Raw genomic sequence first — 18208 nt, forward strand, 5'->3', positions numbered from 1 at the left:
AGCAATGGAAGAACATGATAATAATTCAGTAGACTTTATACCATTGTGTGTGATGAATAATACATCACGTATTATTGTACCAATCTTACTAAAGAAATAAAAAAAAATTGAGGATGGTAATATAGGGTCTAAACTCTTGAGTAGGTTAATAAGTATATTTTTCAGAACAATCAAAATAAAACTTCACCTGCATAATTCTTTGATCTATGATACTTCGTTTTATCTTAATATAACAGGAGTTTGAAGTATTTATAGAAAAAGGAAGTTGTTGAGCAATGGAAGTGAATCATAAGTGCTGGCACATGTGTAAAATAGTATAACCAATTTTGTGGGTATGTCCTTAATTCTGATGAAGAAACAAAAAAAAGATAGTGAAACAAAGTATTGAGAACAGACAAGTAAAGAAAAAATATGACAGGAAAAAACTCACTTTCATTACAAGAACTCCACAAGAATCCCCATTGGGTTGTCTGGCATGTGGGACAGACACTGTACTCCATTGTCCAGGTGGTTCTACATCAATGTGATTTTCATATCTCAACTGCATAAATTTACTAAAAAAATAAATATCCATCATAACAATATGACTAGAATGAAAACTGCTTTGTATAAAGTTAAAACAAGAGATTAACAATTATTGTTTTTCATTTAACTATAAATCTGTTGAAATGCCACTAAATCAATGATTTATTTCCTTGATTAACAAACAAAATAACTTTTCATGGTAATTACACCCAATGAGTATGCACAGATTCTTATTTGGGCCAAGTATAAGTGCAAAGTTACCATATATATTCTTAGAATTGTCCTTATTGCACAATAATTACATAAGATCATGTATGTTTCATTATAATACTTTATTCTGATTAGCTAACTGCACATCACATGTTATTCCGTAAGCAATTGCATCACTCAATAAAACTTTTCATTCATGATAACACGTGGTCCCAAAATAAAGTGCACAGTTGAATTAAATAAAACAATAAAAAAAAAATATGAAATTCGTGTTTTCATGATCATAGATAAAAAATGTAATTATAAGTATTGAATGCTTCTTTTCGTAACTTCATAGGGTTGAAAAAGCCTTGACCGTGTGCATATTTTCAGAATGAAGTGCTTCTGCGCTTCATACAAAATGTACTTCGGTCAACGCTTTTACACCCCAATGAATTTTCAAAAAGAAGCATTCAAATTCTTAAATAATATATTTTGCATTATGTGTTAAGAAACAAAATTCACATATCAGGAGACACCAAGGCAACAAGCCATGACAAATTTATGTAACTTGTAAAATGTATTTATTTTTGTTAATGTTTTACGTAAACTTTCAAGTAAACATTTGTTTCGAAAAGTATGCGTGCATACAAGAAACAACTGTATGTAAGGCGAGAATATGTCAAAAATTATAACAAGATTTTCTCATAAATTATTTTATAGTTTCCACAAATGAAATAATGTTGGAAAACAGCATTCACTCTTCCCCGTATTTTGTCTCAGTATTTCACTTTTATTCCTTTCAAAAAATCATATCGCTAAACTGGACTTTTTAAAATGTGACCTATAGTTGTTAATGTCTGTGTCATTTTGGTCTGTTGTGGACAGTTGTCTCATTGGCAATCATTCCACATCTTTTCTTTTTATATTTATAAATATAAACCTTTAAGGAAATGTAGCTGGTGATCATTATAGTGCATAGAGACTAAGTATATAAGATATTATAGTATTAAGTGTATTATTTATTTTTTCTGTTTGGATAATACAGTGCAAAGCTTTGAAATTAAGCCTCAGTTACACATATATCAATCCTTAAACTTGTATCAATAAGAAGAGGTAAATTAAAAAAAAAAGAAAACTTTAATCCTCCCAAACTTCACCAAAATATAAATAACAAATGGAAAGGACATACACCTTTACAGTGTCTAAAAAACTTATTTGTTAATTCATTTCATGCTCCTTTAAATAAATACCACTTAAACGTGATAAAACTTTGGTGATTAGGTTATATATCCTTTCCAGAACATACATATCTAAATTACCAGGAATAAACGAAAATGTAGGAATAAATAAAAATTCATTTAAACAGTTTCTGCGGATTCATTCATTTTTGTGGGTACCAATTTACATGAATGAAAAAAAATCACATGATCGTGGAAATTTAATTTTGTTTTACCGAAGTCTTCCTACAAAACTAAAGGACATTCATTGAACATTGAATTTGGTGTTATGAATTCCACAAAAAATGGTATCCACCAAATGATAATGAATCCACAGTATGTAATTTAGACATCCTGGACATTAAGATATGTCTCAACAACTGAAACAGTTTGAAACGAAATAACATGAATTTAAGGTCAAGTTACAGTAAATGGGCTATATCACAGATTTCAGTAAAATTTGGCATACAACTCTGATTCAAAGAACTTCAACTGAAAATCGAAAAAATATTGTATTTATCTCAATTATCATTTGAAATATTACTGATTGAATTCTTACAAAATGGGTGAACATTTGTATAGAAAGCTATAAAAAACTATATGTTGTTGATACATAAGTTTCCATTATAATGATGCAAAATAAAGATAGGGTCACCGACTTCGTTTTTTCGGTATACATCTTCAAAGTTGCGTTCTTTGTGACAAAATCCAACAAAAAGTCGAAATAAACGTAACGTTATCGCGTTGCAGGCCGTATTTACGTTGATTTTTGACGTTTTTCACTACCAACAAGGTAACAAATTGATTATTAGACAAAAAACGAAGTCGGTGACCCTATGATTATTTTATATCATTAAAACAGAAATTTATGTGTCAACAATATATAGTTTTTTAAGAAAAATCTATGGAGTAGAATTAGAGATTTGGCGATTTTAAGACAAATTTTAGAAGGTTTTTCGAAGATTTTATGTGCTTTCTATACAAATATTCACCCATATTAAAAAATCAATCTGCAATTTTTCAGATCATAAAAGAGATAAATGTATTATTTGTTTCGATTTTCAGTTGAAGGTCAACGAGTCAAGGTTGTATGCAAATTTTTAGCAAAATCTGCGACATAGCCCATTTACTGTTCCTTGACCTTAAGCATGTCTCACCAAATGAAATATATATTACTTTCTATCATTTACCATCAATTGGCAATTTTTAAGAGTGAATTTTCTTGCGTTGTCTAAAGTTCATATGTAAATAACGATTTAGCGTTAAATTTAGAGTCAGCATTTGAAAGGTAAGTGTGTAAAATACAAAATGTGTATTTATCTGTAACTTATTGCCAATTATGGTGAATAAACTTTTTTTAAAGCTTTCTATCCACAATTTTGGCCAAAAATATGTTCTTTGTATTCTACAATGGATGCCAAGTAGAGGCTGACCTAATGCTGATTCAAGAACATTAACAAGGCAAATAACATTTCATATCCTGGTAACTTACGACCAACAGTTACACAATTGTTGTGCTGATTCATATGTCTCACCAAGAGGATTGAAATAATATATCCTCTTGCTGCTGGGCTGAATTATCTATACAACAGTGACATAAACATTGGACTTACTCATTTCTTTTTCAATTTAACAACTAAATTCCTATGGTCAAAACTATTCATTAGTTTCAGACCTTTATATAACAAATCACTGTTTAATGTAATCATTCAGGTAATTTATAAATCCATCATATATATATATATATTATATATGTTCCTGACCATATGCATATATTCATTTGGTTAATAATGAACTAGACCATATGATTACTTGGACCGTTTACAAGTTTTAAAAAACCCCATGGTCTTAATCTGGGTGTATTGTTAAAAGCAGTAGTTGAGTTGTAAGTATTTAGTAAAAATTAAGAAAATGCAACTTGCTAATCTTCTTACCAAATTACATATTTCTAGAAGCTCAATATTATAAACATATTTCAAAGTTGTGATTAAAGACAAAAAATAATTTTATATTTATTCTTTACATTTATTTTCTCAAGTATTTCTGCTATATCCATAGAGTATCAATAGTGAATATAAAAGTAAAAAAATTTGCACAACAGTGCTAATGTACTAACCACTAAAGTCCAATGATTGCCACCTTCGTTAACTGCAGCAATGATGTGCTCATAAGTGTTCAAATTCACCTTAAAGACAAATAAAATTCCATGTTTAACCTGTAATTTGATGATGCCCGAGGGACATGAAAATGTGACATTTTACACTAATCTTGTATTGTTTTTTTTAAGGAATAACATTAACTTTGGAAATTGTAATTATACACTATACATTTTTTTAGGGCATTTCACTTGTTTTCTTAATTCTACTGATAAATCTAGCATAAATATTTAGTAAATCAAAATAAAAAAAATGCATTACTATTGAGGACAATTTAATTATAGAAAAGGTTACTGTTCAATGAGGAAATTGCTTCTTATATACACTTAGAAAATATCAAATAAAAGCTATCTATTACCAATCGAAGGATAATTATCTGCCCTTGATTACAGTTAACATGACATAGAGTTTAAATGCCTTGCTTGCAAACTTTGTTCAGTTGTTTTCTCAGGCATCGTAATTAACATTAACACCTAAATATTCTGAATATTTCTGTTGTACTGTTAAATGAAGGTTTTTTGTAATTAATTTGTTCCAACATGCCATAACTTGGCATTAGGGATGCTCATGAAAAAATCACTTGCTGTACCTAATGTTTATCATGTTAACTTTGCGGGACAATTACATATTCTCAAAGTGGTGATTGAAATAAGACTACTATAACAGACTCCTACACACTAGTCTTTCCTTTCATGAATTGATGATATCATATGCTAGCTTTGATTAATATTAATTTGAATTTGCATTTCAGAATAATTATTTCTTGATACATGCATTAAACGTGAAAAAACAAAATTTAAAGCTACTTTACCCCACGTAATAAGCCATGAACCGTTTCCATTCCGTTGAAGATGGCTGTGAAGATTACAGCAGTTAGGTGGTAAACACCACTGAATCTTATGGCCAGCAAATGCAGAAAACAATCAATGATCTGTAATAATATAACAGTAGAATTGTTATTTAAGCTCGACTAATTACTGCATCATAATTTCAAATTCAAAACATAATGATTATGCACATAAAGGTTAAATCCTGAACAGATTTTTGTTTAGCAGAAATGGATAATCTTTTAATTTCATGTTATACTTAATGAAATCACAATATATTCTATAGTTTTTAAAATATAAGTTCAATTTTAACACCTTAATGAATGCTTTTAATTGAAATTACCCTGAATTCCAATAGTGTTTTATCCAATCTGGAGTTACACTACTTTTTTATTATGAGAACTATTTTAAAATTTAAGATATTATGCAGGTAAAATCTGAACAAATATTTGTTCTCTTGTAACCATATCCTGTATGAAAATATTGTAAATTTAAGAACAAGTATCAACTGACATATATATATATATTATGTACACAGGCATGTATCACCATCATTGATGGCGAGCGGATGGAAAAATCTGTTGTCGAGTTGTCACTGACTCAGACATATATATATAAATATAATATATAAATATACTTATTTTCTGTGACTGTATCTTACATTAATTTGTAGGATCCTTTACTATAGATAATTGAGCTGATCTGTAACAATAACATCTCTATGCCTTAAATATCATGTACTGTAGTACGCCGCTAGATTAAAACTGACGAGGAAAGGTAACACACGGCCACTGAAAGTTTTATTATTGTAGAGCCCAAGTGGTCGTGTGGTCTAGAAGGACGGCTGCAGTGCAGGCGATTTTGTTGTCACGATATCACAGTAGCATCAGTTTGAATCCCGCCGAGGGAAGAACTAAAAATTTGCGAAAGCAAATTTACAGATCTAACATTGTTGGGTTGATGTTTAGACGAGTTGTATATATATATATGTACGAGTTTAAATTGAAAACTTCGCTCAAACCTATGATTGCGTTGGAAAAAAAACTGCAATTTTTATACGTGTGCATGTAAAACAAATTTCTTTAGGGTGTAAATACAGCGCAAACATCATTTTCCAAAAGACCAAAACAGTGAAAAAGTATATTAAAAATATGTATATATACAACTCTAAACATCAACCCAACAATGTTAGATCTGTAAATTTGCTTTCACAAATTTTTTGTTTTTCTCTCGCTGGGATTTGAACCCATGCTACTGAGATATCATGACACCAAATCCCCTGCACTGTAGCGGTCCCGCTAGACCATACGACCACCTGGGCTTCATAGAAATGAAGCTTTTGGTGGCCGGATGTTACCTTTCCACGTCGGTTTATGGATGCCTATGTGTAGTGAAAAATTACGAATCAGTACCACTCTAACATAGTTAGTTGATTTTTTAGGCACTTTATATGTATAAATATACTCATATTCATAATATACAACTCATCTCAGCATAAGCCCAACAATTATGACAATGATAGATCTGTATATAATACATGTATAGTGAAAAACTTACATCATCTGACACTAGTGACTTCAATTGAATAATTGATGTGTCCGATATCGTATGTGGACCTATTCTTCCTATTATAGAGTCTGTGCCATGCTGTTGTCTCCAGATTTTCTCAACTTCTGAAGAATATTTTTTTTGGTGATTTGAAAATAGAATTATGTCATAAACTATGTATGTTTGCATGGCAATTAAAATTTATTATACATGAACATGAATCCTTTTCCAGTCAGAATGTAACAGCTGATTAAATGAAGTTATTTTTATCAACTCTATGAACACAAAACTTCTAATCCAGGCAGGGGATGTAAGCTTTAAAGTGTAAATCAAAAGTTCGTCATTGAGGTTATTTGTTGACCTTTATGAATGATAAGCATTAGATAAACCAATAATATTCTATGACTCTGGTGTACTTCAATTGTTCTATGGAGACTCTGATTTACCTAAGGAATGACTGTAATATTTTTTTTCGATTTATGAAACATCGCCTTAGAGGTGTACTGTAATTATAAGCTAAACTATGATTAAAAATGAGACATTATCAAAGCAATTTATATTAATTTACATAGATTGAAATGCCTAGTTTTTAAAATTGATTGTTACTGAAGAAGGGCGCTTGAAATTTAACATATGCAGTGTTTCTCTAGAAATATTTTATATATTACCAATTTCATGTTGATCAAGGTTTATTCCAGGATATATATCATGCTCCATCCTACCAAAGAGTGCATTTTCACTGGAAGTTAATTCTGTCATTGTACAATGATCTGGTAAGTTTTTACTCTTCTTCTGACTGTTTAAAGGCGTGTGTATAGAGTTATTAAGTGTGACCATTTTCTGCTCCATCCTACCAAAGAGTGCATTTTCACTGGAAGTTAATTCTGTCATTGTACAATGATCTGGTAAGTTTTTACTCTTTTTCTGACTGTCTAAAGGCGTTTGTACAGAGTTGTTAAGTGTGACCATTTTCTGTTTTCTGGATAGTTTTTGGCGAATCGGCAGACCAGAAAGAGTTGGAACACAGTTGTCAATGTATGTATCCACATTTTGCAGCATGGTTTTCACTTTTAACAAAGTGTCTGTTGATGATAAGGTGTAAACCCCAGTGGATATCTGCTTAATAATGTCTACGCATTCGTTTCTTAAAGCACTTTCAGACTTTGTGTTGATATTGGAAGGTGAAATATTTTCAACTGAATGTGTCTCTGAGTTGCAGGGTTTGTCACTGAAGTTAGTGTCCAAATTGAACAAAGGCTGACTGGTATATTTTTGGGGAAGGAGATCCCAGCTTCCAGATGGAATGTTAGTTATCACTGCCAACAAATGTTTGCATGGCCAATGATAACGCTTCCAATCTGGACAAGTGCAATGAGGAATTTCCTCACCATATACAATATCATATCTGTTATCAGTTTCGGCACTCTGAACTGTGAAGCATTTGGTAGAAGTAGACGTAATATTGTCAATGGAAATATGTGTCACATTAGGTGGTAGCCTATTTAGACAATGGACTACAAACTGTCGTGGCCTGTTTTGTAAAAACATTGGCACACTGATGTTGTACTGACGAACCTCCTCGAGACAACATATATTTAGTCTTTTATACCTGTAAAACATAAAAATATGAACATGTACTTTAAAAAATAAACTATAGTGAATAGAGAAAGAGTCTTTTGGTCAATTTTGAAAATAAAATGTTAAGTGTTTTTCAGATATTCTATTGTCTTTTATACGGTAGATGAAATGCTCGTCTACATAAATATAAAATTTTAATCCTTGTATCTATGATGAATTTATTAGCAACCACTGGGTCGATGCCACTGCTGGTGGAGTTTTAATTCCCTGAGGGTATCATCAGCCCAGTAGTTAGCACTTCTGTGCTGTCATGAATTATCCTGGATATGGTCATATCTATAAATTATCGGTTTACAAACTTTTGAATTTTTGAAATTCTAAGGCTTTTCTACCTGAGGAATGGATGTACCTTAGCTGTATTTGGCAAAACTTTTAGGAATTTTGGTTTTCAATGCTCTTCAACTTCGTACTTTATTTGGATTTTTTAAAACTTTTTTTGATTCAAGCATCACTAATGAGTCTTATAGACGACAAGCCCATCAGCATAAATATAAAATTTTAATCCTGGTATCTTTGATGAGTTCATTTCATGTCCGGAAATACAGCAACTTTACGTCATTAGTCAAACTTTGACATAATTGGATATAGAATGTCACACTGATATGCGATAAAGGTTTTGCTATGTGATACAGTGTATGCAATTATACAGGGTAAGTTATACAGAGTGGTAAAAAAAACCTTCTTAGATGTACAAAGTTGCTGCATATAGTACTTAATATATGCTAAAAATTAATATAGAATATACTAATAGGAATTGGTGACAGTGTACTCAAGAATAGATTATTGCTCATATCTATGTCTGAGTCAGCCTTTTCCCGCCATTTCTTATAAATCAAATATCTTAAAAAGGAGCTCCATGACCTATGAATATTTTAGCTTATTTTGATAACTACATGTAATACTCTTCCACCTTAAAATATCAATTTTAAATGTTATTTAATTTTATCATACATCACCTAAGTACATCCTTAAGTCCCTTTTCCAAATTTATTTCTTCATGTTTATGCCTCAAATAGTAACAAGAGGGATGAAATTACACTTTAAAAAAGTTTGGTTCATGAATTTCATAGTTAAGATTAGTGATTTGGTCCAGCTGAAAAAGGTTAAAATTAGCTTTTGGAAGCTGCCAAAAGAATTCAAGACCCCCTGACTTAAGTTGACCATATTTGTTCAAGAGCTGATGAACTTTTCTATTTTGATATGGTTTGTCCGATAAGTAGTACAACACACAGTAAAAATATGATAAAGATAGCGCTAGTTGGATTTTTTAAATTCCAAATTATTGTCAAAATGAAAAACATTAAAAGATAACTATGTTCTCAGCAAATTGAAGAACGATTTTCTCCAATTTAAAAGCTAAAAAATTGTATACAAATAATCACCTGCATGAAAGGATTTAATTTCTAGTACATGTAAGGAGGAAATAGTTTATGCCTTTTTGATTTTGATTTTGATTTATTTTAAGTTTAAAGCTGCAAAATTTTACAGAAATCTGTGACATATGCCGTTTACTGTAGCTTTACCTTAAAATACTTATTTTTATATTATTACTATTAATAACATTGATCAGATAAAAAAAATTGTACATATGAAATGGTAATACAGTGTTTATTTCAAATAAGAAATTCAAATATCATGATTATTACTTCTCTTCATTTTCAGCAGTAAACTTCTCAACCAAAGTTGAAACCATTGAACACAAAGATTTTCCTCTGGCAAAATTTTTCAAATATTTATATTTGAAATCCTTGTGTTGTCTTTCTAGCCCGTTAGTTGTGTTTATTTTGATGTTGAAAATTTCACTTCTAAAGCAAAATGCCCATCGCTGAAAAAAACAACTTTGGATGCTGATTATTTCAATAAAAAATTATGAAGTTATTTCATGGTAAAGTAAAATTCATGCGTTATACATATATCTGATATATAATGCTTCAGCTTAAACATCAATGAATACATTTACTGTCTAAAGCAATATTTGGTCATGTATTGTTTGTGGATATGAATTTTATATTGAACAGTATAGATTGTCTCTACATGATTTATGGTGTTCTTGGAAACTGATAAAATTTATCCACATTGCACCATTACGATCCTTTTATGTCAGTTGTATTTTAAAAGACAAATGTATCGACTAGCTAATGAGAATCAGATAATAATCTTGTCTGCATTGATTCCACTTAAAACTTTTGTCTGATCAATTGTCAGGTGGAAATTCGAAAATTCATAAACATTTAAAATTATAATTAAATATTTCGTGGAAGGGAAGACTAGATTTGTTTAGTGTATGCAGACTATAAACCAAAGTTACCACACACAAAAAATAAGAATTTTTGAAGATATGCATTTTCATCATCCAACTTGAAAGACTGTCGTCAAGTACTTTCATTTAAAATATAGCTTTTCGAACACACCTCCTCTGTTTTTGTGACTCATAAGTTAGGTCTTTGACTTGACCCATATATTTCATCTTTTAGTACTGTGATTTTTTTGTGTTATAAAGTCAACCTGTAGCTTTAATATATAAAAATGATAGAATCTGAAGCGAGATGATGTATGAAATATTCTTACTTTGTACGTTATAAGGAACTCAAACACGCCCTAACATAAAAAGGTGCACTCGATTTTCTCTTTTCGGTACAATTGTTACCCATTTTTTGTAATTTTTTGTTCAGTCTCATAATGGAAGGGCAGACACGAAAATTACTGAACTAATAGATTGAAATGTTTTCTGTCAGTGGTAATTTTTTCAAAAAATCGGAGGTTATGCATTTTCTTCATCCAACTTGAACGATACCCATGTCGTCGACCTGATATCTAATTGTTCTGCTTAACTATGTACTAGATAAATTGAAAACCTATGCAAATGATGTTTTTAAAATAAAACACCTCGTAATTGAGAAGAAAATTGCAATTTTGTTTGTTTCTATTAACTTTTAAAAATGTTGTCACTATAGTAAACAATACAGTAAACATTATCTCCTTCTCTAACAAAGAGCTTCGATTCTTTTGTTCTATTTTAACCTGGTTTCCGACTGCATTCAAAGCCAAATTACCAAATCTTCTTATATACATGTTGATTTGTTGAATGTTGACAATGTTGTTAGAATAAATTAAAATATAAAACCTGAATGTGGTATTATTTTACCAACAGTTCATTAATTTAGGGTTCTTACTTTCATAACAACTAAAAATTATGTTTGCCTTGCAGGAAAATCCAACACAATTTCTAAAAGTGATTATCCAACAGATTATGGCAAAGTGGGCTAAGTTTTTACTTATAAGAAAAATTTAGCTCTTAATCCGAAAATAATTATTTCCTATAGTAAAAACCTTCTTCTCTGGCAGCCAGTTGTTCTGCAGATAATTCTGTAAGTCATGGTTGTCTTTATATACTGACATTTCTGTCATTATCTGCAGTTCTTCTTCAAATATTGTCTCTGAATCAGCATTAGCTATTTTCCTAAGTCTGTAACAGATTGTTGTAACACAATTATAACTTTTTTAAAGATATACCATTATTTCAACCACAGCAAAAATATCTTTATATATTCAAATACTTATTTATAGCTTTAATAACAAGTGAGAATTGGATATCGCATGTAAAACAAATAACTTTATAAAATTATATATTATCACATGCCTGTCTGTAATCTTATCACATGTCATTCCTGAGATTCACATGCAATATTTACCCGGTATAATTTATTTTCTAGGTTTATAATAAACTAACAGACACAGCTAATTAATTTACATGCAATATTTAACTTGTATTAATTGTTGGAGAGCCTCTTGTTTTTAATAGCAATTTTAGAAAAATTAAATGGGCATAGAGTTGCAAATAGATTTCTGATACATGTGGATTTACCTGTGATGTATATTGTAATATTATTAATTCGTATATTTTAACAAATTTGATTCGTTTAAGCATAGTCACATGTTAAACTATATTTTCTAAGGTTGAACGAAAACTGCGGATAGCAAAAAGCATATTGCACAGAGCATATTGCACGGTTATTTCTAGAATATTTAAAAACCAAATTTAGTTTGTGACGTCATGTAATGAATTTCAGGATATCGTTAAACGTTTTGATTTCTGTGATTGATTATTTGACGAAAAAAATCTTCAATTACATAAGATGTCTCGCCTTCTTTACTAATCATTGATATTATGTTGATAGACCTAAATATAAAGTTTTATTACAACTGTCACATAAACTCAACATTAACCCAAAGAAAAAGAAAAATTGATCAATGAACCATGAAAATGAGGTCAAGGTCAGATGAACCATGCCAGACAGACATGTACAGCTAACAATTCTTCAATACAACAAATATAGTTGACTTATTGGTTATAAATCAAGAAAAACAGACCAAAACACAAACACTTAACACTTAGCAATGGACCGTGAAAATGAGGTCAAGGTCAAATAATACCTGCATAACTGACATATAGATCATAAAATATTTCCATACACCAAATATAGTTGACTAATGCATAAAGTATTAGAAAAATAGACCAAAACTCAAAAACTGAACTTTGACCACTGAACCATGAAAATGAGGTCAAGGTCAGATGACACCTGTCAGCTAGACATGTACACCTTACGATCATTCCATACACCAAATATAGTAGACCTATTGCATATAGTATCTGAGATATGGACTTGACCACCAAAACTTAACCTTGTTCACTGATCCATGAAATAAGGTCGAGGTCAAGTGAAAACTGTCTGACGGGCATGAGGACCTTGCAAGGTACACACATACCAAATATAGTTATCCAATTACTTATAATAAGAGAGAATTTAACATTACAAAAAAATTTAACCTTTTTTTTCAAGTAGTCATTGAACCATGAAAATGAGGTCAAGGACATTGGACATGTGACTGACGGAAAGTTCGTAACATGAGGCATCTATATACAAAGTATGAAGCATCCAGATCTTCTACCTTCTAAAATATAAAGCTTTTAAGAAGTTAGCTAATGCCACCGCCGTCGGATCACTATCCCTATGTCGAGCTTTCTGCAACAAAAGTTGCAGGCTTGACAAAAATCAAATGATGATTTTGATTCAAATATGCATATTGATAATTATGGTCTGAAATTAATAATATAACAAATATAGTCTTTGTATGAGGTCAATACAGGATATATTGACCCAAAGAAGAATATCGACCTCGGACTTTGTCCTCAGTCAATATATCCTTGTATCGACCTCATACAAAGGCTATATTTGTATAACATCAATTGTTATGTCTTTCCCTGAGTCTGTTCTTATTAAAGATATATCAAGAATTTAATCACGGTGTTGTTTAAAAAGAGGAAGAAGCATGTCATATTATATAATGAAAGACTTCATATCGGATTACTACATTTGGCATCATATTGAGGTTACGGTAAAATATATTGTTAATAAATTTGAAATTCATAAAGTCCAAATATCACAGTATCAAATAAAAAAACTAGTTAATGTATGCAGAGTATAAGGTTGCAGTTGGCACACTGTTACTTTAATTATTATGTAATTGATAAAACACAGGGATGAACAGATTAGCATTCACCTTTGTTGGTTTAGAATATAAGTAGTAAAGCTAGCACCAAAGTGAAAGCATGCAAGGATGTGTTAAAAGTATATGTGTACTTTTGTCACCAGTTGGATTTGAACCAACATCGCCTTACAGGTGTACTGCAATTGTACTATGGAGACTCTGATTTACAATGACATGTTAGTAAGACAAGTAATATATAAATCACTAGTTACAAAGGTAAATGGAAAAGGAGGATTAAAAACTAGTAAAGCCAGCACCAAAGTGAAAGCATGCAAGGATGTGTTAAAAGTATATGTGTACTTTTGTCACCAGTTGGATTTGAACCAACATCGCCTTACAGGTGTACTGCAATTGTACTATGGAGACTCTGATTTACAATGACATGTTAGTAAGACAAGTAATATATAAATCACTAGTTACAAAGGTAAATGGAAAAGGAGGATTAAAAACTAGTAAAGCCAGCACCAAAGTGAAAGCATGCAAGGATGTGTTAAAAGTATATGTGTACTTTTGTCACCAGTTGGATTTGAACCAACATCGCCTTACAGGTGTACTGCAATTGTACTATGGAGACTCTGATTTACAATGACATGTTAGTAAGACAAGTAATATATAAATCACTAGTTACAAAGGTAAATGGAAAAGGAGGATTAAAAACTAGTAAAGCCAGCACCAAAGTGAAAGCATGCAAGGATGTGTTAAATGTATTTGAAAATACTTACTGTGATAAAACCTCCTGTTTCTTATCTGAAACCCCATGTTTTTTGTCTTTGGTCCATCTCTCCCAGGCTTGCTCACGATGAAAATCACATAAATACACTGAAGACCCTAAAAAAATAGCTTAACATAAGTACATTAGTTATGTAATGCATCTTGCCTTCAGATACCATCAATGTGTTAATGCAACCTGTCACCATAATTTTTTTACAAACACACGTGTACATAAATATTGATTTAATTAAACTGCAGCTAATTCTTAACAGAATTAGTGATAGTTGTAACAAACCATTTAAATAATCACAATCATAACAGTATAAATTTGAAATATCTGTTTTGGTTCATTTATTATAGAATTGAAAATCAAAGAATTTAAACAGGAAAAATATTCAACGAGTGACCAAACATCACATTAATTCATAATTGCTATATTTAATTATTGAGGAAATAATCAGTGTTTTTATATTTTTGATGATTTAATTCATAAATATAAGTTATTCTTTTTATTACATTGGTAAATGGCTTTTTATGAAATTAATAATTCTTTGGTCAATTATTGAAATATTCAATATTATTGAACAGTTCAGCATACTTCTTTGAAAACAAAAAAATAAATTTGAGCTAGTGTATGAAAACAAGTGCATTTTTAAAAAACAAACCCTTGAACACAGTTTCCAGTGCACCAATTTCCCTTGTGTCACAGTCACACATGAAGAAGGAAGGGTTCCATCCTGGATTCCATTTCTTTATTATGGACAATCCTTCCTTTATGTTTGACCTTGTTTCTTTTCCAATGACAAATGAGGCTACTACATGGTATCCTACATTTGTCAGAACACACAGGAGAAAAAGTGGCAGCTCATATTTTGTTGTCTTGTAAGTACTGTCTAGAAGAACTATTTCTTGTCCATATTTCATTAACAGTCTTTGTTGAAATGATGTTTGAAATACAAACAGAAATGGATTAGCTTTATCCCCAGTACTTGAATCTTCATCTAAACTGGAAAAATACAACTGCATTGTATCAGGTTAATGTATCGATAGGATACTATACACTGCAATCATTATAATCACTGTGTAGGTCAACAATATAATACCAAAATTAAATATTTGCTAACACTTAAATATACTCAGTTCATTTTTTTCATTTTTCAAGAGAAGCACCTTCAACTTCCGTGTAAAATCTTTGAAGACATGAGTAGTTTGAATTATCAGTTTGGAACATGTGTTTCACAGATGATGACAGACATGTTCCTACAATGTCACCATTTTTCCTAATAGTTTTTCAAACTATAGTAAAACAAAAACAACAACACACAAATCAAGTTTTGCTGTAATTGTGCTTATTAAAATAATGTTTATTGTTTTCCTGGCTTCTATGTTGAGTAGACTGTTATGTGATTACTTCTTTTACAGTGACTGTGGAATTTCCAGTCCTCTTCACAGGTTTAATTTATGTTGACTTCTTTGATACTATCAAAGACGACTACTGTAAATTCTGAAATTATTGCGTGCATTTATTATTGCGATTTTGTCATTTAAGACTTAAATGCGATTTTAATTTTTACAATTTTGAGAAAAATCCTGTTAAATTCATATAAATTATTTCCAAATGCGAGTTTAAATTATTGCGTTTACAACTCAGTCGCATTTTTCCCAATAATAAGAAGATCGCATTAATTTCTGAATTTACAGTATTTGGATTTTAATAACTGACTTACTTGTGAAAGTCTATCAGATTTAAATCAACTTTTTTTCTAAATAATAAATAGTCTTACATGTTTTTTGTTTGTCTGCAGCATTTGTGTTGAAAAAGCTGGACAAAGATATCTTAGATCTGTCATTTGTATTGACATCATCTAGGTTATGTCTGTCACACAGAATTTTGTGAAACCCCTTACAAATGTGTTTACTTTACTAGTAAATGTATAAACATTATTCCCATTCTTGTAATTTTGTATTGCATTTCTTTGAATTATGAGTTAATAATGTATTCTTCTAAACCTCTTTTTCAATAATATTCAAATTATAAAGAATAAAGGATATCTTTGTGGCATATTTGTTCCTTTGCTTTTCAGCATGTATTCATGCAATGAAGCTTGTGACTTTATTTTTGAATTTTGGGAGATGGATTTATATAACATCACTTCTCTTGTTTCCTATTCCAATTATTGTATATTTTGTATAAATCATATGTATGTCTTTACCCTTGTAGCTTTATTTTATAACGATTTCTGTAATGAAATATGTTTACAGTAAAGGATATTTTGGACAACCATTTGCGATTGACATTTAGAACCTACATGTGTTGGATCAAACAGGTTAAAAGATTGAGAAATGAAATATAAACAAACTACACATTGTGGAAATACAAATTATATTGCTAGGAAAACTATAGGAAATATCATGTATCTTTACTTGTATAAAAAAGATAATCTATTTGGAAAATTAAGATTCGGCAGCTAATTATAACAATTTAAACTTACGTTGGGGTAAAGTAGAAATGACAATCTTGTTTTTCGTCAAGCCACTTGTTGAGAAGAATTTTCAAATTCTTTTGGTCATCATTACTGAATCTGAAATGTTGAAAATAATAACATGTTCGGGTAATGAAAACCCAAATAAAAAACAGTATTTAATCAGCATCTATCAGTACATGATTTCATTTTATATAAATATAACAGATTGTCTAAAATGTAACGATTGGCCTAGTGGCTGAGTAGTCAAACTACTGTACCACTAACCTATCAACCCGGATTTTGCATGTTCTTAATTGACTTGTGATTGTTTTCCTAACAAAGGTCAGTGGTTTTCTATGAGTCCTCCCTCTTCCTACCTCAATACGACCTAACTGCTATGAAATCCCACCATAGTGATGAAATTGGCGCTTAACACTAACTGTTATACCAAACAATTAAATGTCATGCACTGCACTATGTTCTATGATGATCATAGGCATTTGATTCTAGTATCTATACCTGCACATTACTGAGGAGTAAAATGTGAACTAATGCCATCCTTGCTATCATGTTTTATAAAGCACTAAACACTATAACAATGAAAGAACCTTGTTGTAGTTTGTTATTGTATTTTATATCTGTTTTATCTTTATTGCTTTGTATGTAAAAAAGGCTGTTTCAACAAAACATACATTTGTTTCTGATAATTTACTTTTTGGAAACAGGTAGTTTCTTAGGCTAAAATCTAGATGTGGGCTTTTCCTGCTGCCTTGAAGGCCATTGGTTGCCTTCAGCGGTTTTTTGCTATTGGGTTGGGTTGTAGTCTCTTTGACATATTTCCCGTTTCCATTCTCAATTTTATCTTTTGTTAAAAACACAAAACAAATAAAAATGTTTAGAAAAACTCTTTTAACCTGCTAGAAGTTACTGTTAAGTAAATGTGATTCCGAATATCCTTGTCTGTCGGATAAAACCTTCTATTACTTCTTGGCTCGTTGATGGATAGATCTTTCTCTACATAGACTTCAAGCAATCTTTTCACCACTGATGTATCATGTATGCCATTTTCGACTACTCTTGTTATTTCTTGTATAACCCTCTTATCCAGCTGTTGGCAGTAACCAGCAAACTGCAATTTTTTTCATCAATTTCATCTTAATATATGTGAAACAGTACCATTTATATGAAATCATTACGATACATGTTAACTGTAACTGGCTGAATATTTCTATAATTCAAAAATTCAAATGAAAGAATGACAATTTTTAAAATCAATTTATGAATAGAAGTTACATTTAATTGAAATGAGTGACTGGTGATAAATAAATTTATCCCATTCTTGAACCAATGCATGTATATAACATTAACTTAAGTCTTCT

General features: G+C 30.6%; 1 protein-coding gene across 2 annotated transcripts in view; it reads right to left on the bottom strand.

Moving 5' to 3' along the window:
- The window catches only part of LOC143057926 (uncharacterized), a 32219-nt gene that overhangs the window by 12927 nt on the left and 1084 nt on the right, over positions 1 to 18208 (bottom strand). Inside the window, exons 1-3 of one of the 2 annotated variants that reach the window (XM_076231382.1) lie at positions 4902 to 4962; positions 4051 to 4119; positions 431 to 554 (exon numbers count right to left, since the gene is read on the bottom strand). In XM_076231382.1, coding sequence (XP_076087497.1) covers positions 431 to 547 — 117 coding nt within the window. In that variant the 5' untranslated portion in view covers positions 548 to 554; positions 4051 to 4119; positions 4902 to 4962. Of the gene's footprint in view, positions 1 to 430; positions 555 to 4050; positions 4120 to 4901; positions 4963 to 18208 lie in introns of those variants that run through there. The other variant, XM_076231383.1, reaches the window with a different exon arrangement.

Source organism: Mytilus galloprovincialis, chromosome 13 (assembly GCF_965363235.1).
Source record: "Mytilus galloprovincialis chromosome 13, xbMytGall1.hap1.1, whole genome shotgun sequence".
Lineage (NCBI taxonomy): Eukaryota > Metazoa > Mollusca > Bivalvia > Mytilida > Mytilidae > Mytilus > Mytilus galloprovincialis.